Consider the following 22438-nt stretch of genomic DNA (forward strand, 5'->3'; position numbering starts at 1 on the left):
AGCTTTCCATGTACAGACAAAGCAGTTAAGACTGATACAAAATGTTTATTTTGCTTATCAAATCAATTAACGTTTTTTTTCATACAGAGTACGGGCACCAAATGATGCAATAATTGGCAACAAATAAAATAGAAACCTTACTTTCCAAGTTTTCTTCCAGGCAACCATATCTTTATCTCAGATTCAAATCAAGAAAACTGAACAACAAACAAAAGGTATAATACAATAGTGTACCCTGATACGTCTATAAAGAAACACATATTGAGAAATATGGCCTGATACAGATCCCTCGGGACGGGCCGTAAGACTGGTGGAAAACATTGTCTGTCGTCACGACACCCACACATCCATTAAACTGACGTCGTTTCTTCGACTGTTTTATATTGATATAATTGTAATTTCATTTGTAATTTACATAAGAAATCAACTTAGACATCACACAACCGTGGCTATAAAAACTGCGAAAAAGTATTTCATACGATAAATATATATGCGATTTGGCTGGTGATCAGTATATCAGGCTGGTACACGGGAGTATATCAGGCTGGTACACGGGAGTATATCAGGCTGGTACACGGGAGTATATCAGGCTGGTACACGGGAGTATATCAGGCTGGTACACGGGAGTATATCAGGCTGGTACACGGGAGTATATCAGGCTGGTACGCGGGAGTATATCAGGCTGGTACGCGGGAGTATATCAGGCTGGTACGCGGGGGTATATCAGGCTGGTACACGGGAGTATATCAGGCTGGTACACGGGAGTATATCAGGCTGGTACACGGGGGTGTTGTATTCAGTGTTGGAAATCAAATGATGAGTATAAAACTCCATCGGCATCGCGGGCAATCCTTCTTCCGGCTCTGTCGTGTACACGGGATCATCATATTTAGCGATGAGATTCACAAAACGAGAATAAAACTCCATCGATGCGGAGGGCAATCCCACTTCAGGCTCGGTCAGGTACATGGTAGCTTCGTATTCAACGGTGGGATATACATAGCAGCGAGCATATATGTCCGTCGGTGCGGTTGGTGATTCAACTTCTAGCTCCATTTGGTATACAGCATTACAGTCGTTTTCAGAGTTGGGGTTTAAATGGAAGCGAGAATAAAAGTCAAGCAGGCTGGTTTGCAATTCATAATCCGGCTCGCTGGAGTAAATACAATCAAAATCAGCATCGGGACTCATGCGGTTGTTAGTATAAAAGTCAATCGGTTGGGCGGGCCATCCAACATCTGGCTGGGCTAGGTTTGAGTGATCGTCGAAATTAGCGGCGGTGTAATAGCATGTCGGCTTGGAAACCGCCGGCAACCCTTCCGACATCACGGCCACCGGAAATGGATCTGAAATCGAATCGAAAACTGATTTGTGTTGGGTGAGATAAATGATATACAAACAAATCAAAACACCCAACATTTACGGGATCAAGATACCTGAAAGGCGTAAAACATGGAGTGATGCTCAAAAGAAACGTTTGAATTGTAAAGCATTATTATGTTTTATTTATGATTTGTCTACTTATAAAAAGATAATAGCATTCATAAATAGGGTTTCAATTAATAACTACGTGGCAACAAACTCCCCCGTTAAAAAGCCCCAAAATCTGAGATGTTTTCAGCGTAGACCATGACAGTAAATATCAGCAAACGTGCGGCATGTTTCGACGGTATTTTGGAGCTTTTTTAAGTTAGGAATTCGAAGCCTTTAACAACGTGTATGTATGTCGGGGCCGCCTGCGTCCATACACCATGGGCACTCAAATAAAATGCTATGTGTAATGATATATTTACATTTCTAATACTAAAGTAACAAGAGATGTTTGTCAAACATAATGCCCCCTCACCCTGAGCGACATGTCAGGATTATATGGACAATTGAATGAAATATGCATGGACCGAAATGACACCTGATTTGTCACTGTCATTGGATGCCGTTGAGGCAGTTTTAAGATTATGACCATTCAAAGTGTGAGGATAAAGTGTGTTATGACCTTGACCTTTGATTCTATGACCTAAAAATCCATAGGAGTCATCAGCTAGTCACCAAAACCTAAATGTCAAGTTTGAGGGCCATGGGTGTAGGCATTGTCAAGTTATCACACAGACAAGCTTTTTTTCTATCAATGTCACTGTGACCTTGACCTTTGACCAGATGACCCCTAAAATCATAAGGGGTCGTCTACAGGTCAGAGGCAATCCCAAGTCAAGTTTGAGGGCCATGGGTGCAGGCATTGTCGAGTAATCACTCAAACAACATTTCCGCATTCAAGGTCACTGTGACCTCGACCTTTCACCCGATGACCCCTAAAATTAATAAGGGTCATCTACAGGTCAGGCCCAACTTCCATGTCAAGTTTGATGATCAAAGGTTTAGGCATTGCTGAAATATCACTGGGAAAAGTTTTGTTAACTGTTTTGCGTTAAAGGTTACTGTGACCTTGACCCTTGTCCCGCTGACCCCCAAAGTCAATAGGAGTCATCTACTGGTCAATCCCAACCTTCATGTCAAGTTTGATGACCACATGTCCAGGAATTGTCGAATTTGCTTTCAAGGTCACTGTGACCTTGACCTTTGACCCCTAAAATCAATAAAGGTCATCTACTGGTGAGGCCCAACAATCAAGTCAAGTTTCAGGGCTATGGGTGCAGGCATTGTTGAGTTATCACTCGGACAACCATTTATCATTCAAGGTCACTGTGACCTTGACCTTTGGCCCAATGACCCCTACCTCCAAGTCAAGTGTGAGGGCCATGGGTGCAGGCATTGTCGAGTTATCATTCGTACAACCTTTTACCATTCAAGGTCACTGTGACCTTGACCTTTGGCCCGATTACCCCCCAAAACGATAAGGGTCATCTACTGGTCAGGCCCAACTTCCATATCAAGTTTGATGACCATAGGTCTAGGCATTGTTGAGTTATCACTTGGGCAAACTTTAAAATCATTTTACCATTCAAGGTCACTGTGACCTTGACCTTTGACCCGATGAGCCCTCAAATCAATAGGGGTCATCTACTGGTCAGTACCAACTTTCATGTCAAGTTTGATGACCATACGTCCAGGAATTGTTGAGTTATCACTCGGACAAGCTTTGGTCTACCGACGGACCGAAGGACCGACCGACCGACATGTGCAAAGCAATATACCTCTCATCTTCGAAGGGGGGCATAACTATTATAAGTTTATAACTCAATATTTATTAAAGACAAAGCTATGGGCCGTGTTGTACCTTTGCGTATTACACTTTTTATGTACCAACTTTCATTATTTAAAGCGCTTGGACATTATATTACAATTGTGCACGACGGAGACACAGTTAGTTTAAACGATAAATATTTTACAACGATTGTAAAGAAATCTATGAAAACTTATACTAAGTCACTCTCGTTGGCACGATGTTGCGCGAGAGTGTAGTCTTGTGTTGTGGGGGTAACCGGCGTACCCGGAGAAAACACTTGTCCGTCAAGGCCGGAATCGAAACCGGATCGCGTTGGTGAGAAGCGAGTGCGCTAACCACTGCGCTAACCGGACAACCACAGTTGACACCAAGGCTATGACAATACCTCGACTATTCTTCGAAACACGTCTGATGAGCTAAGAAACACTTCAAGTAGAAGGAACTAAAAGGTACACATGCAGAAGGGTTCGTACTCGAGGTGTTTGTGGAGGTTATAGCTTGGATCGGATCTTCGGGTCAACGTTTCGCGCAGGTCACGTGATGGTACGGAAAAGCGGTAGGGAGGCTTGTCGAGGGTCAGAAAGTCGTCCAAGTTGGGCCCATACCGTCCAAGGGGATCTTCTGGGACCATAAAATGGTCGCGGACAAACGTAAACATCAACAACCTGGAAAGACATGGTAAGTTTAATAGCAATGCTGACTCACGAATGATACATGCTTTCTGAATTTGAATTGTTCACATACGGAGCATTTACAAGCCGGCCATTTCACTCGATGCCTGGAGGAAGCATTGGTAGTTACTTATATATAGCTTGACAAATCTAGTCTTGTCCCTAGAAGGATTCGTGCGATGGCCGCTGCTTTCTAAGACTAGTCTTATTTTATTTATTTTTTAACCATTTAGCAAAAATTTGTATCAATTTTCATGTTTGTAGTCGTTTTCGACTGGAAGTTTGGTTGAAATCTGACGACTATACATTAATTACCACACATTTTAAAGGTTGGTGTCTTGGTTACTATGGTAACTTCAATGATGCCATCGTTGCTTAAAAAGAACTTTATACATCCCCAAACACAAATGAACCAAGAAACGCTCTGGACAAAAACATTCGCACAATTACATGTAGGGCCTGAACTGATACAGTAGTGCGGATATTTCTGTTGTAAGTACATGCAACTGTTCATTTATGCTATTAATGATTTCGGTAAAAACTAGGCACACGGCTGTGGTATATGTTCTGAATGGACGGATAATGATGACCTGCTGACTCTTCATTATCTTAGGGCAATCAAGTTGACCGTCGCTTGTTGGGTAATGTACCTAGTTTCAATGACGCGGCGCCAGGAGTTCTTCTCCAGCTGCAGGTCCCTGTACTGGTCGTTACTTACAATCACCCCGTCCTCCCGCTCCGCAAGCTCCACGATGAACCTGCAACAGTCCGGCAGTATCAGACATTTAGCAAATCTCCTAAGCAGTGAGCACCCTTGACTTGATTAAGACAAGCGCTACTATGTTGCACAACGTTTTATTCACCATAATGTTGGCGTCAACATACTTTAAAATGAACGTAAATTTAATATAATGATAGGCGTCAACATACTTTAAAATGAACTTAAATTTAATCAAGGTTTCAAGCAGGCACTGAAGTTCGATTACCAGTTAGCAACGAAAGGTTGTGTTGAAATGTTAACCGAAAGGTACTTCACTGGTAACATATGCAAGACAGGATTCCATTGCCGGATTCGAAATACTTATTCAGAACACGTCAAAGATTTATATATATATATTCCATAGTGAATACAAACGAAGTTTTAGTTACCTATCGTCGTAGGAAGCCACGAGTTTGTTGCCGATGCGGCGGGAGGGCGTGTAGACGAGAAACCCCTCCTCCTCCAGACGGTCTAGCTCGTGCCGATGGGTAACGCTCACTCCCGGGGGCGGTCGGCATTTTCGCCACTGAGGAAGAAAAACCGTGATGTCGCGGTGCCTGCGATTCCGGAAGTATTCCACTGCTAGGCGGATCCCCATGCACGAGAACTCCTTACTGTTACCACCATGACTTGAAATGAACAAAACTATCATCATCCGTAAGGTATCGTAATTTTTATCCTTCCCAGTATAAAACAATCTGATTGTATTGGGGCAACTGTTCTGGTGTGGAATCTGTGCTCGTTATAGTTTGTTTTCTGTATACGGTTTTGTATGATTTTACCCTGTAACCACAAAATACCTAAATTTATCAGAGACAATGATTTGATTTTGCCTGGTCACCCAGATTGCTGTATGAAATACCTCCAAAAATGCTCAGATGAGCTTAGGGGACATAAAAACACAAACAAGCAATATACTTGTATACAGATACATCAACTCGAATATTCAGCAGCGCAAGGCAAAAACTTACCCCATGGCCACGTTGCTGCCGTCAATGACGATGTAGCGAAGGTTCCTCTGTTCTTTCATCGAGCTACTAGATGTCGGGAGCGGACGTTTAGGACCGTCTGTCTGGTCCAGCAAAGCTCCGGTCGAAACGTTGTCAGACACGAGGCGCCTTTGCCCGCCTATCTGAGCCACCTCATTCCTGATCGGTCCGCTGTCAGACCCCCTATCCACTACTGTCACCCCCCTGGTGTCGCTGACATGTACATGTATTGGAGTTAAGGGGGACCTACCGATCATGTGACGTCTGAATTCAAATGAAGTTGGAACAAAATTCCACTTATCGTAGCCTTGAGTAGCGACAGAGCCCTGTATGTCTGAATCGCTTTTAGTTGCGTCGGATCCCCGTTTATTTGAACCATCCTTTGTACTCCTCTTTCTATTTTCCTTGTCTCTGCGGGATGCCTTTGGAGATTTATCCCACCTCGACTTTGACTTCTTCTTTTTCTTCTTTTTATGTTTCGAGGAGGTGTCTCCCGTACTCGACTCTTCATCGCCATCAGTTATACATATTATGTTTCCTGTGCACCTTTTCTTACTTAAATGTACGTCTTCCGGCTCAGGTGATGCACGACCACGAGTTTTTGAAGATATAATACACTTTGTAACTCCCCGCTTCTTCAGTTTAGAGAACTTTTCTTCTTCATATTTTTTGTTTTGACGTTCATTCTCTGCTTCAATTCCTTCCACATTGTCACTATGGGTATCAGGAACTTTACTCTCTACCGAGAAGTTCAGAGGTCGCACAGCCGCGCTTGGTCGAAATTTAAATATTCCACGTTTCGCTAAATCTGCCGATGGGGTTTGCAGTCCTTCTAAAGCTTTTGTTAAACTGTCAACTTCGCCCTCACTTTTATCAGGTGTCACTTCGTTATTGCTCTCCCCTGAACATTGTCCAAACTCCTTACTAAAAAAACGACGGTCTTCATTCTCTGGACTGCTTTCATTTTCAGGATTGCTCGGCGTCTCGATGATCATCACATCATCATCACCATCCATATCCTCAGTTTCACCACTTATATCGCCCTCTGGATGATCCTCATCTTCTGAGTCTTCAATTAGTATGACGTCGTCATCATCATAGACCTCATCCTCTTCGTTGGTCGCCATCATGCAACATGCTATGGCTTTCACTACAGCGTCCGATGCTTGGTCATACTTGCTGCGCTTGTGGTTAGTTTTGATAAGTGTCTGCTCCAGCGCTGTTGACAAGCGTCGGTGTACCTTTCCCTTGGGCGTTGTCTGCTCCACCGCCATATGTGGGGTGGTTTTGGCCACTTCATAATCTTCAAGTAGCGTCATGGCCAGTGTGTGGGCCAGATCCGTTCCTCGGACTGTATATTCGTTGTTGCTGCCATCTAAAAGAAGGCATGGACATGCACACGAAATCATCGTTGCAGTTAACTCAATCTTCATCATAATTATGATCATAGCACGAACAATGAAACTTTCAATACATTTAGCATCTTCGATGTAGATATATCTAAAAATATTAAGCTATATTGTATTTCATAACCAATCCCGAAATCAACAGTAAAAATATTTGTATCAAGACCAGCAGTTAAACCAATGGTGAGATCATGATACTGGTATTATCAAACATAGCTTTATATACAATCATTTCAAGACTGTTTCCCGGACTCGACATTGCCTACCTATGGGCTGAATGACGGCGCTGGTTTCCCGTTCCACGTACTCCCTGTATCCAGTATCACATGACAGCCGCACAGACTTCTGAACCACGCCCTTCCCGTCACCGAACGCATGCAGGTAGTTCTAAATCAGATGGAAATCATTATTGGAAAGGCCTAGGGCACACAAGAGGAAGTCAATGGCAAGACAAACCTTTTTAAACAATATTTATACATGTACATGCCATTTTCATAATTAAATACACGGGCGCCACGATGTGGCTACATACACGCTTGTACCTCCACTGCTTTTGCGCGTTATTACGATGCACGGATGACAAATCTCAAATGCCAATTTCAGTATGTTTATTAATGTTTTGCTGAATTCCATGTCGGTTAGTTACTAGCGGCTTGCATTATGTGAATTCATTGGCCATGACTGTGGTATAAATGTGTTTTGGTTGAGAGAACAAATGACATAATTTCCCCATAAACATTGTCAGCCGATTGTCTTAAGACAGGAGACATGCTCGAGTAAATGAAAGGACACAGGATTTGGCTGTTAGTCTTACTCAGACTATAATCTTTCAATTTAGAAATATCAGATATAATTCAGTACTCTTAATCACAATGATTTTTTTTCTAACCAAACAATGGTTGCCCCAATGTTGACATATGGTGCAGAGATTTGGGGAATTGTTTGAATATTTTTCTCAAACTTGATAGTTCTGTTAATATTTGTATTTCCTCCTTAGATGAATGAGATAGACAACCATTGTATACTTTGTCCTAAATGTGTAATACTGCATATTGGTGCGAATTATTACATATGTCTGACGATAGATTTCCAACAAAATCGTAATTTATAATTCATCAGCGATCAAGACTTTCCATAAGGGGTGTACCACGGATAGCGGTATAACAAAAAACTATTAAACAAGAGCTGTCGTCGGACAGCGCGCTCGACTATACACAGCTTTGTCTTAGGATTGAACACGGTAATGGCGTTAATGTGTGCCTGTCAAAAGCAATAAAAAGTCAAATAAACAAATAGCTGTCGTAAGACAGGGCGCTCGACTTCGCCGCTTTCACTTAGAAGTGAATACAATAACGATGTAATATTACCACGTTTGGTCTATTTATGTCAAACCTAACTAAACTTATTCAATAGATAAGGTGACTTTGATGCTGCCCTCCCACCACCCGAAAAATGATGCAAGTCATTCAAATAACTTGATTTCCCATTATGAAAATGTGGTAAAGAATAATAAATATGCCTTTCAAAAGAAATTAAAATAAAATTAAAAAAAAAAATCAAAAAAAAATCAAGGGCCATATAGTATAGCCCTCCTAGTTTTCCCTCGGTAAAAAATATGGTTAAGAATGTAAAAATGTCAAAAGAAATTTAGAAAAAATAAAAAAAAATATTCAAGGGACATAATTTGTATTTATGGTTAAAATGGATGTGTGTTTCTTGTTGTAAGATGGTCGTAAATAATTTTGAATGAAAGGCATAGAAGTTATTTTTATTAAAATCCCAACTTGCCCTTTAACCTAAGTTCCATAGTCAATCAGGGGCTATAATTTGTATAAAAGATAATATGGAGTTATCTAACCTCATTATGTGATGGCTCTAAACAACTGTGTGAAGTATTAAGTCAAATGAATGAATGGTATTGGAGTTTTAAGTGAAAATCCCAACTTGCCCTAAAACTTTAACCTGCCCTTAAACTTTAACCGAAGTCAATCAGGGGCCATAACTTGTATTAAAAATAATATGGAGTTATGTAACCTCATTGTGTGATGGTCCTGAACAACTGTGTGAAGTATTAAGTCAATTGAACAAAGGGTATAGAAGTTATTAATAAAACCTAACCTGCCCTTAAACTTTAACCTAAGTTCCATAGTCAATCAGGGGCCATAATCTGTGTAAAGAATAATATTGAGTTATCTAACCTCATCATGTGATGGCCCTGAACAACTGTGTGAAGTATTAAGTCAATTGAATGAAGGGTATTGGACTTATAAGTGAAAATCCCAACTTGCCCTAAAACTTTAACCTAAGTCCATCAGGGGCCATAACTTGTATTAAGGATAATATGGAGTTTTGTAACCTTATTGTGTGATGGTCCTGAACAACTGTGTGAAGTATAAAGACATTTGAACAAAGGGTATAGAAGTTATTAAAGAAATATCCCAACCTGCCCTAAAACTTTAACCTAAGTTCCATAGTCAATCAGGGGCCATAATCTGTGTAAAGAATAATATGGAGTTATCTAACCTCATCATGTGATGGCCCTGAACAACTGTGTGAAGTATTAAGTCAATTGAATGAAGGGTATTGGACTTATAAGTGAAAATCCCAACTTGCCCTAAAACTTTAACCTAAGTCCATCAGGAGCCATAACTTGTATTAAGGATAATATGGAGTTTTGTAACCTTATTGTGTGATGGTCCTGAACAACTGTGTGAAGTATTAAGACATTTGAACAAAGGGTATAGAAGTTATTAAAGAAATATCCCAACCTGCCCTAAAACTTTAACCTAAGTTCCATAGTCAATCAGGGGCCATAATCTGTGTAAAGAATAATATGGAGTTATCTAACCTCATCATGTGATGGCCCTGAACAACTGTGTGAAGTATTAAGTCAATTGAATGAAGGGTATTGGACTTATAAGTGAAAATCCCAACTTGCCCTAAAACTTTAACCGGACGCCGACGCCGACGCCGGGGCGAGTAGTATAGCCCACCTATTCTTCGAATAGTCGAGCTAAAAAGTAAATAAGAAACGCTGCAATGCGACAAAACCAGGTTTTCAATGATTGACAAAAGAACCCCAGTCTTCGTTGTGAGATTCAGAATCAACTGTTGTTTTTTTTTGTTGTTTTTTATTTTTTTTATTTTTAGTAACAGTTACCTTGACCTTGACTTGAGGTATTCATAAACTCTTTCTATATACCAAGTTTGGTCAGAATATGTCAACCCTAAATAAAGTTATTCAATTCCAGCCGTTTTTCTATCTTTAGTAAAAGTGAGTTTGACCCTGGGGGCCCCAAATGCAATCCCATGGAAGTTATCCGTACACTCTTCCTATATACCACGTATGGATGGTCACAATAAGTCAACCCTAACTAAAGTTATTCAGTATTTACCATTTGTCTATTTTAGTAACTGTGACCTTGATATTGACCATGACTCTCGGCGTCCCGAATACATGACCATGAACGGGTTCTTCAAACTATTTTATATACCAAGTAGTCAATATGTCACCCGTAACTGAATATATCAGTACCAACCATTTTAAGCAACGGTTACCTTGACCTTAACCCTAGTGAACCCAAACGCAATACCATGAAAGGTCTGGAAAATGTGCTTGTCAAAAGCAATATCAAAAGTAGAAAAAAAATCAAGAGCAACGTTTTGTATATAGGCATGATATGGTTAATACCAATAAATCTTAAAACTAGCATAACCCCCCTTCTCCAAGAAAAGTTGTTGATTTCAATATTAGGTCGTATTTAATTTCACTTGTGACGTGGCTTTGCCTCTCTCGTTAAAATATGTTTGTCTATGACACTCGTGAAATAAAGCTTTTGGTGCTCACTCAGAAAAATGCATTCCGATCTTTCACTGAATCAAACTCTTATCCTCTATGTCTATTTTTCGCCCACTACCTCATTTGGACCAATATTTCATGGTACGTCACATGTTCAAGTTCAACAAATCTAAGGAATATAGTTTTTTCTTTATTCATTTTTTCTGGGACTTTTTCAATTTGATCAATTTGCACTTGACTCATAACTCTGTCATCATGACCATGGGTGGTATTAATTCATTATAAATGGCCGTTCTATAATTGTTACAAAACTATTGAAGTTACCAAATATACCTAGGCATCTAAAACATTGATCGGACAAGACCAATTTTAGGTAATTTATATAATTAAAGGGCGATAACTCTTGAGTGATTGAAGCGATAAAGCTGGTTATAGCACTTGTCCGATATTATTATTTGGATACACTTTCTGACAAAATTTGTGGTGATTGGACAAAGAAATTGAGCGGACAAGACCAATTTGAGGTGATTTCTGTAACCAGTTAAGGGTGCCAACTCTTGAGTGACTAGAACGATATGGCTGGTCAAGAATTATGTCAATACTCATTCTGACAACATACTGGACGTCGAACACCAGTCATGCAATCTTTATCCACCCGTACGCCGCAGGTAAAATTATGATACGTCACGTTTTTTGTTCACCATACCATCTTCATAGCTAATTCACATAGCCCACTCTTAGGGGGGAAAGGAACTCTACAAGCGAATGCTAATCGTGTCCGTTAATATTATTCCAAATTTTCAAGGCAACTGTTCAGATTTAATGCAAAGTTTTTTTGTTACGCCGAAAAGCAAATCGCTATTTTGTATCAAAAGAGGTATTGTCGTGTACTTCATCATAAAGCGGGCGTTTTAATTAATTATTTCAAAAATCTGTAGGGTCAAAAACACGCGAATTGAGGTTTCTTAAATACAAAAAAAACATCCTCGAATCTTCCCGCGGCGAAAACAGAAGGTGACGTCACAGATCGAGTGGTATGGCTACACTACAAAATGTATAGTCCTTACACGTAGACTATTTTTTCGGCTACATGCAACGGTTTTTACGGTACCGATGGACGTCAAACAAAGTAACCCTTCTTGTCATTTATGTCATAAAGTACTGTAAAACTAGCATATATGCAACTTGTTTATGTCAAAGTGTAAATGAAAAAAAGAAGAAAATTAATGTTTTCCATTTATTTCGATCGTAAAAAAACTTGATCTCGAGTCCCTTGATATGATGGCAGACCCGAGTATTACTTGCTATCTAATATTGCGGCTTGCCGATAACAAATAGATCCAAAGCCAAATGAATCCTGTCGTTGGTTCCCTGGTATAACTAATACTTACTAATTACCCTGAAGGTTTGCCGATTATAAAAACATCAATTACAAATTACGCAGAAATATATGAACTTGAGTGAAAGAGTGCACATGTTTCTCATAGAATGAAACCAGAGTGTCGCGCAAGTAAAATATCCCTGAAAATACCTGTCGTATATTCAGCGATGAAATTTCGGATTAATGGCAGCTATAGCCATGTGTTATGTTATTGTAATAACGATGAACTGTATATGTTCAAGTTAACACTAAATGTTCTGTTCTGTTCTGTTCTGTTCTGATGAAATTTCCGATTGATGGCAGTTATAGCACCATCACTGACAGTGCTTGTCTTGACCATCCGAGCAGGTCAACACGTCTACGCATTCAACGTCGGTCCTGCACGCAAGCGCAACCACCGAGATTGGTGCAAATGGTGTCGTTTAAATCTATCTTATGATTTAAAACACTATATGGCTTCAAGATTAATTTTTGCAAAATACATTTAAGAAGAGAATTTTCCATTTATTTGGCGCCGTATTCATAAACTTAGCATCTGCCTTAAGTAAGAAAAATAGGGGTAAAAGTCAGAATATCACTCATCTCCCCAAAATACTTTTCTTCAAGACATTTTTAAAATTCTTATACCGTCATTTAACCCTTAAGTGTATGAGTAGAATATGAGTGTTTCAATTTTGTTGCCGGTTTTTTTATATACGGTTTGGTAATAATTTAAAACGCACGCACGCACATCACACCGAAACACACACCACCATCACCACCATCGCCAATATTTAACAAACCAAAATAATCAAATATCCGGCTTTATGTAAATTGAACATAAAGTTCATCAAACACTTCCAAATAATCTGTGAATTGTGTCAGATTTTATTGATGCCTGATGATTGTTTCTTGCTGAGGAAAGTTTAATTTATGAAAACGTTAACAGATGGAACTCCATTTTGACAAGCATGGCGAAAACGGTCACTAAGATTTGTTTTACGTATGGTGAATAAGATTAAATCTTAATTATATTTTAAATTAAAAATCGAAGAAAACAATCTTTAGCCTTTTGTATAAAATCTTGCTCCTAAGAAAAACACTTGTGTTTTGTGTGTGGATTCTGAAATCCTTAAATTCTTAAGGAATAATCCGAACACAATAATGGCGACCTTCATCAGTAATTGTGCGCACTTCTTTATATAATATCGCGTGGACACGTTCGGCTGACTAATGGTGTCTATGAACGAAACGTCAAGAATTTAATCCAGATCTTACGAACTACGTAATACATGACAATATATTTATAGCCAGTATGTCTGCAGACAGTTTGAAACAACTCTGCCGAAAAGACAGCTTATATCATATCGTAAAATACAGCCATGTTTCTTGTGTAAGTAACTAATCTTAGACTACATGATGTAGCACTACACAAAAGTTAGTCTCTATAATTTGGGTTCATGTTGAAAAATCAAAAGATAGAATTTCTAATACTGTATGTCACTTAAAAATATACTGTATAGCTTCTGTATAGTTCTATCCAAATTTAGAAAATATATCATTCTATGATGTTTTAACAAAATAACAATATGTTGCATTAAATGTTATCACTATAAAATGTTAATCATTGGTCATCTTCTTAGTACATTAAATATATAATACGTGTATAGTCTATGTTGCCTCACATGTGGCATTCTTTTTTATCAGTTGCCATGGTGCTTGTTTTATTACTATTTCAGCTTTTTGGTAAATATCATAGCTTACCTCTTAACATAACGAAACATTGCAGTAAGTTTCAGGCATACATTCATTTAAATTAGCAGAGAATTATGCATTATCTCTCACAATGTTCTCAACAAAAAACCAAGGGGAGATAACTTGTTTATTTTAATCCAAATAAATTACTCGAAATGATTCAAAAAAATTATAAAGATCATTTCCTGTATTGAAAATAACTCATTTGGTCTGAAATTGTATTGATATATTATCTTAATGAATAATTAAAATGTCAAAACATGTATGGCGACCATTTTGGATTTTGTAGGCCATTTTGGATTTTTCAGAGCGGGTCTAGGGCTCAATTTTTTCAGTATGTTTTTAAGACAGTGTGTTCAAAATTTGGCGCTTTTCCAATTTTCTCAAGTATTCGGGTAACGATCTGACTGGACTATTAGTGATGTTTCCATGTTCAATGACATTTAGCTGTTATGCCAGAAGGGCGAGGAATTGTCCACATATGGCTAATGACATTAAACCTTGTACTTTACTTCAAATAAATATTTTTGCGTATAAATTGCAAACCACTATAAATAGAAAAATATGCAAATGGCATACATTATATACAAATCAGATAACATAAAGGTAAATTCACTTCCGGTCAAAAATAAATGGCGGTTTTTTTGTGCGCTGCTGAAAAAATGTGAAAAAATCAAAGGATTACAGTAGCCGGTTGCAGAAATATTGGTATTTTTGTAATGTAGTACATCCACAAGTAATCATTTAATTGCTAAGGGGATTTTGTGACTAATTAATTCGTGCAATCATTTTTGCATAAGGCAAACATTAAAATTATCTGAATAAGTGACCAAATGCCCGCGAAAGGACATAGGCAAAAGAGAAATAGATCAACCCCAAATCAAAAACCCCTAAATTTACACGTCTACAAGCGTCACAGAGTAGGAAATCCTTTGAGGGAGTCGACGGAGGCAGGAAGCCTGAGTGACGCGAGTTACTATAGTGTAGATTCGGACATAGACTCGGACTCGGAGGTAAAAATGTGCACAAGGAAAGACCTGGAAGAGGTAGCAAGCCAGATGGTTGAAAAATTTAAGGAACAGCTTTTGATCGACCTGAAGGATGAATTCACCAAGATTGTCGACAGTAAATTCAACGATCTGAAAACAGAAATTGCAGAAATACGCAAAGAAAACCAACACTTAAAAGAGTGTATCGCGTCCGCCAACGAGGCAAGAGACGAACTCGAGCAATATGGTCGTCGTTCTATGTTGGAGATTCATGGTATTCAAGGGGATACGGGCGACCATCATGAGAACGTCACTGCCAAAATCATGAATCACGCCAAAAAGTTGAATCTTGATCTGACACCTGCCGACATTGACAAAGCCCACAGACTAGGCCGATTCCGCACTGATTCTACTAGGAAAGTCATAGTTGAATTCACCAATTCAAAAGCGAGAGAAACAATGTACAACGCAAGAAAATCCCTTGGTGATCGTATATTTGTCCATGACTCTCTGACAAAGTTTAGGCAGAAATTAGCATATGAGGCCCGGAAGTTAAAACGCGAAGGATCCCTCATAAATACATGGGTTTCCGGAGGCGTCGTATATGGCATCATGACCGTAGCCGGTGTGGATAAGAAAATACAGATTAGAAACATGAACGCTTTGAAGGCTGTGCATGATGGTCAACTTCCCGTGTACTCGGACCCGACCTTCCCGTGAGTCCAGCCGCCACCTCTGTCTGAACTGTCTCACAAACTCTTTCATCCATTATGTGTGCTGTTTCCTTATGGTGACATTGATGATATTTTACCCATTGATAGGTGAATTGAATTCGTATGTACATATCTGACACGTACTATATGGCAAATATCCTACCTTTAACCTGTATTCCTGTTGAAAGATAGACTTAGTGTGGATTGCTGCAAATGTATTCTTTATTTTTTATCTCGAATTGTCAATGAACACACTTGCATGGAATATAATTCCCTTTTCCCATATAAGTTTATTAAAACTGTTATAAGTTCACTTTTATTCCCACTGATAAATCCGTCACTGGCCTATACACTGATATAATTATATATCCATATGAGCCGAACACATGAGCACGAATGTCAAAGCAAAGTACATGTCCAGTAGTCTAAATCCATAAGGACAAGCAAAACTTCTTATATGTGCTCTATACTATATTCGTTCACAATTTAAGGTTACTCGATGAAAGTATATATTTTTTCTTAAAAGCTTGCTAAGGTTGCATTACCAAAGGCAAACGCCAATATAATCAAGCAATCTTTATATTCATTGTCTCCATTAACTAACCATGATTTTCATGCTTTGATTTGTCCCGTATAGTGGAATGTGTTAATTTAATCAATGTTGGCGAATTATTTGTTTTATTAATTAGAACATTACTCACAAGTTAAAGCTTTATTATAGTTTACCTAACTGGATAGCGAAATATCCATCAAATTACCATTTTAACTTATTATATATCGACCAGAGATATTACTTTAAACTAAAAATAGTATTTGCATTTCCTATAAACTTGGGGAGTTGAATTTTACCACAAGAATCACGATTTTTGACAGGGTCAGCTAGCTGGTCACCTTGCTATTTATTGAATGTATATGTAATTGTTCGACCAGCTTAGCAGAGTAAACCGTAAATAAACCATCGTGCTAATTCAAAGTTTGTAAAATGTATCTGTTCACTTTCAGTTCAAATAAGTCAGCTTAATAGATTAACAACGACTTTTAAATACCTGAACTTCCTTCACTCTGCGAAATTAACTTTGCTTTTTTTTACTGCAAGGTTTTTATATGCATTACATTGATTATCTGTTCAAGAGAACCGGAACTGTTTAGCCACTGTTCTATGACAGGATACTGTACCTATCCACTGTTTTTTTCTTATTCCTTCCATATGTTATGTTTCCTTAGATATGTGTCGCCATTCCTCCTTTGTTTTAATGTTGAAATCCCCACAGTTCAGCTTGCCATGTACCTGACGCAGATTATCTTACCAAATGGGTAATGATTTGATGTCATGGCGGGCAGCTGTGGGATTATTTAATTATAGTAGACAGCTAAGTAAAGCTGTTAGATGTGCGTTCAACCTAGTATTCATTATATTTGAAATGTTGCTTTTGCTACTAAGACGCGTAAATCAGGTGAATCGTTATAGATATCAAATTCATGCTCTTTTACACAGCATATTAGTTACCACTCTAATTTGTCAATATCAGTTAAGTGATCGTTACAGTTGCAAAGTCGATAACCATGGCATAGCTTCTGCCTTAGATTTTTGGCACTTTTTCTTACTTTTTTTGCTGATATACCGTGCTGGCGATGTTGATTTTAATCCAGGACCTATAGTTCACAATGAACACTGTTTATCTATTCTGCATCAAAATATTAGAGGTATTCGCAACAAATTAGAGTACATAAAGAACAATTTCCTTGACTTAGACATACTTTGTTTTACTGAAACTAAACTGGATATTAATATATCAGACAACATATTAGATTTAGAGGGGTTCCAGTACATGTTTAGAAAAGATGTTACATCGCATTCAAGTGGCTTCCTTACTTATGTTTCCGGACATCTAAGACCAACTCGATTACCAGATTTAGGAAAATTGCTTCCTGAATCTTTATGGATTAGAATTCATGATCGTAACAATAGCTACTTAATATGCACGATATACAGACCGCCCCATTATACCGTTGACTTCTGGGATAAACTTAATGTGTGTTTAGATAAAGCATCAGAACACGTAAGTCGAGTTATTATAGTTGGGGATATAAATGAAGATCAATTAAATAATCGCAACCATAAATTTCGTGACATTTTATCGTTAAATAATATGACAAATTATATTAATGAACCAACGAGAATAACTACCAACACTCGCACCCTTCTTGACCCTATAGCTACCACAAACAATATTACAGTATGCGATTCCGGAATTTACGAAACACCTTCAGACGTAAGCGATCATTACGGTACCTACATAATAACTAAAATTGACTTTATTGGGCCCGTGCCATACAAAAGACGCATATGGAGATACAAAAAAGCAGATTTTATTAAACTCAACAATCTTATAAGAAATACAGATTGGTCATTTATTAATGAAATTAGTGTACAAGAAGCAAGTGAATTGTTTACCTCGACATTTCTCGATTTGGCTAAGCTTTGTATACCTACCGATTTTATAACAATAAGACCAAACGATAAGCCGTGGTACAACTCTCAAATAAGAAAATCCTCACGTGACAGAGATAGACATAAGAAAAAAGCGTTGATTTCTAACAAAGTTTCTGATTGGAAAGTCTATAAACAATTGCGTAATAAAGTCAATAATATGAAAAAGCATGCTAAAGAAACATTTTACAACAATATAGAAAAATTCTTAAACGAAACATGGTCAATTAGTTCGAAACAGTATTGGAAAACCGTTAAATTATTGATTAAGGATAACTGTAGCAATAAAGTAAAAATACCACCGTTGTTAGGCAGTGATGGAACCTACGCGCAAACAGACGAAGAAAAAGCAAACGCACTAAATAACTACTTTTCATCTATATCTAATGTAAATGACTCAAGTAGTACATTACCTCGTTCTAATTTAAAAACAAATTATTGTTTAAATGAACTTACCATTAACGAACAGGAAGTCATTGACATTTTAGAAAACCTTGACGTAAACAAATCAACTGGTCCAGATCAAATAAGTCAAAGAATGTTAAAAGAAACGTCAAAAACGCTGTGCTTTCCCCTCTGTATGGAAAGAATATTTTTTAAACACGTTTATAATTTCTTGCATTTTAACAGTCTTATTTACTCCAAACAGTCTGGTTTTTTACCAGGTCACTCAACAGTTTATCAACTAATCGATATATACAATCAAATATGTACATCATTTGATAAAAAAGAATCTACATGTATTGTATTTTGTGACATTTCTAAGGCTTTTGAGTCAGTCATTAGTTCAAAGAACAGAAATATATGCCACATCAGTTATTCCCTCAGCTATAAGTATTTGGAATGATCTTGATCAGGCAACGAGAGACTCGGATTCCTTATCAGATTTCAAAACGAAAATTAAAGTATTATATAAAGCACCAACAATACCAACATATTACACCAAAGGTGAACGATTTGCTTCTGTTCACCATGCACGTATGCGAAACAAATGTAGCAATCTTAACGCTGACCTCCATTATAATCACTTAAAGCAAACTGCTGATACTGAAGACGCCGAACACTTCCTGTTCCAGTGCAAAAAACATTTAATAGAACGGTTAATAATGTTTAGGGAATCCCGTGCCTTCCATCCACTTAATGTCGACAAACTATTGTTTGGCCTCGACAATCTAACCGATGAACAGAATGAGTTTATTTTTATACAAGTTCAAAAATACATAAAGAATACTAAACGATTTTCGTTATAGCTGTCATTCCAGCAAATTAAAAAGGGGGTAATGGCGACAAACTTTTTCTTTTTTTCCCTTTTCTCTTGCATTCTTTCATTAACATCGTATCATAGTTGAACTAAGCTCATTTAAATACAATTTGTATACACCATAATTTTCTTAACATAGCAGTTTGTATCACAGTGACAATTTTAAACTGTTATGCCATTTCTTTTTGTTGATATAAGTCTGACAAAACGGGGAAGGCCGATTTCTAACGTTGTAATAACTTGTGGCCCAACTCTTTTGTATATTTATACATATGTGCTGAAATATTTGCATTTAAATGTGCTATGTTAACTTGTTTATATGCAATAAAATATGATTAAACTAAATTAAAGGTATTACGCTCAAGTAACATTCACGCCAGTCACGGTAAAGTTGAGTAAAGAAAAATAGACATGTTTTCAACTATTCTATCTTGCAACACTACATCTATATTTGACATTACTTATGTTAGCCACTTAAGGTTGGCATTTACATTATAGTGACTAGACCTTTTTTATGTATTTTTGTGCAAAAAAAAGAAGATTTAATACGCATTCTCATATCAGCATGTATTGAATGGCCATCTTTTCTATTAGCGTTCGACAACATATCAAGAATTTCAGTTAATATTAAATAATTAACGATGTGTGTACGTTGTCATTTTTACAGTTACTGTACCACTTGTTAAGACGTGCTCGTTTAAAAAAATAAATCAAATAATCAACCTTTGAATAGTAAAAGGGTATTTAATAGACATTTTAAGAACACTTGTTACGATTCCCCATGGAATGTTGTGTGATTTATTGCCTAGTGTTTGGACGTTGGCATCCTCATTGAAATGTTTTGAGAGACCATTAACACATTTCTTGATAGCTGAAAGTTTTTAAGCATCCGGTAGGCAGGTCTCAAATGCATTTATACGTTCAACATAGTTGCAAAAGCACAGTTTCCTCGTGCACATGCATATAAAGCATACCACTAAGGTATCGATTTTCTATACATCCATTTAAATTTTCCATCCTTTCCACAAGCGTAAGAAGTTATATGTGTTAGAAATTAAAGATTTGAAATAATTTTGAAATACCACAATGAATGTCAATGGACGGGACACGACAGCGGGACGTACGGACGAGATGGACGGACGTGAAGACACGTGTGATTCCTATAGTACCCACGTCTCTTTGTGAAGCGAGGGTATAATTAGAATGATATACATTTAAAGATATCCAACAAACAATCCGAAAAAAATATCAGGAAAATGGGGCCACTTTGTAATGGTAAAAGATTGTTTAACAGTATGTACGTACAAACAAAAATGGTTTGATACAGCGCAGTACTTGCAGTACACAATTTTTAGTTGTCGACATTATATTGTGTAAACTACCGACTAGCTGGGCCAGATTGTGTTTATAGCTACCGCTTCATATGATTCAAATCAATTTTTAACGGCTGACATTCGTGATTCAGTGAAATAAATGATTAAAAAACATGAGAAATACTGCCTTCTCATTGGACAAAATATAATGACGACCACTTAATACTGTTATTTAGCTGTTGTGCTTGCATTCGCTATTACAAATATGAACTTTGTAGCAATATTAGATATTAATGAGTGACAATACCATGTATTTATATAAGTCACGAGCGTAAAACTATCACTTCGTGCTCAGGGTACACGGGAGAGCTTAACTTCGAAAACTAATAACTAACCCTAGCATTTGCCCTGTCCATCCTGTCCCCGGTGATCTTGAAGACGGAATGAGGCACGCCGTCGGCGGCCGGATGGGAAAGCGGCGCAACCGTCACTTCCACGTAAAATAACCGCTCTATTTTCTCTTTTACAATATCACATATTGACGGTCCTATGTAACTACTAGTGTTTTTGTCCATATTTTATAGAATTCTACACACACGCATAAAACCATACAACATCCAATGTATTAAAGTTGTCTGTGTTATCGTTTCGTGTACACGCCTGATCGATCAATGCACACACATTTAACATTCAAGGGGCGGAGTTAGGTACCGTGGATGTGCATGAATGAAATTTAAATGCCCGAAAGGCACGAAATAAACCGTTAAAACGTTGTAAGCGGCCCTGCTGTTGACGAGAGCTTATAATCATCGTTGATTTAAGTTTTGACTACGCTCACTGTACATAATCCAATCAATAGTCATTCGCTATTTCATTGCTCCATTTCTCGTATACAATACACGTTGTACCATCAGAAGTATATACAAATGTATATGCGCTTAAAGCGTTGTATGGCTTTCGGCCTGCACCGTTTTGTGAGTATAGTCATGTAATTGTAAAACTTAATTATTAACATATTTAGTAAAATCTTCTCTATACTTCAACTTTGACTTAGGCGTATTTAATTTACTAACAGGGTATGTCAGCTAAAGCAAATGCATCCCAACAAAATGCATTGGACATATTCATTGGTTTATGCCAAGTTAAAGTTGCACTCTCACAGATTTACCGTTCTTACAACTTTTTTTATTTGCTGTCTTGGAAAGAGCATTTTTTTTGCGTAGATATCTGCAAACCAATGATATAAGATTGCTGACAAAAAATAAGATCGTAGATTTTCATATTTCCGTTCGAAAATTAATGTTTTATGGCTTAAACCGTTACTGACGGTTTCAGTTTCCATGGATTTTCGCAACAATTGGCTCGTTCCAAAACAAAAAATAAAACAATTGTCAAAACGTTCAATCTGTGAGAGTGCAGCTTTAAGGCTTCTTTCTACAACGCCAAATACCTCTGGGTCGAATCGCCCACATACTATTTATTCCCTGTATGTTTGATGTACATGTATCTTAATAATGCCCTCAACATATGTCTCTCGTGGACAAAATGACCAGATTTATAGCAGTTGTAGTTTTAAAATAGATCGAAAATATTCAAAAAACAAATAAAAACCATTGTTGAACAATTGAAAGACAAACATTGGAAAACAATGTGGCTTTGTATCTAAATATGTGATATTTTAATACTACCTACGTGCGTTTGCATTCCTGGACAATATTTTTATGAAAGTGTTCTCGGAAACTATGCAGAC

At 37.7% G+C, this 22438-nt stretch overlaps 1 protein-coding gene across 1 annotated transcript; it reads right to left on the reverse strand.

Moving 5' to 3' along the window:
* Positions 1-507: 507 nt before the first annotated feature.
* LOC128209624 (uncharacterized) lies at positions 508-21334 on the reverse strand. Its single transcript, XM_052913735.1, has 7 exons — positions 21084-21334; positions 7274-7394; positions 5584-6976; positions 5002-5241; positions 4503-4610; positions 3655-3846; positions 508-1346 (listed from the first exon to the last, which is right to left on the reverse strand). Exons 1-7 carry the CDS (start codon positions 21261-21263, stop codon positions 1271-1273), a joined length of 2310 nt encoding a protein of 769 aa, XP_052769695.1. The 5' UTR covers positions 21264-21334; the 3' UTR covers positions 508-1270.
* Positions 21335-22438: the final 1104 nt, after the last annotated feature.

This window comes from Mya arenaria, chromosome 11 (assembly GCF_026914265.1).
Source record: "Mya arenaria isolate MELC-2E11 chromosome 11, ASM2691426v1".
NCBI classification, from domain to species: Eukaryota; Metazoa; Mollusca; class Bivalvia; order Myida; family Myidae; genus Mya; species Mya arenaria.

What these genes read in the sequence shown, in the direction of transcription:
- LOC128209624 (XM_052913735.1), bottom strand. Translation starts at nt 21,263, where the DNA reads ATGGACAAAAACACTAGTAGTTACATAGGACCGTCAATATGTGATATT. An exon ending in TGGACAGGGCAAATGCTAGG is followed by an intron (nt 7,395 to 21,083) that starts GTTAGTTATTAG and finishes CATCTGATTTAG; the next exon opens with AACTACCTGCATGCGTTCGG. An exon ending in GTGGCTTCCTACGACGATAG is followed by an intron (nt 4,611 to 5,001) that starts GTAACTAAAACT and finishes GGACTGTTGCAG; the next exon opens with GTTCATCGTGGAGCTTGCGG.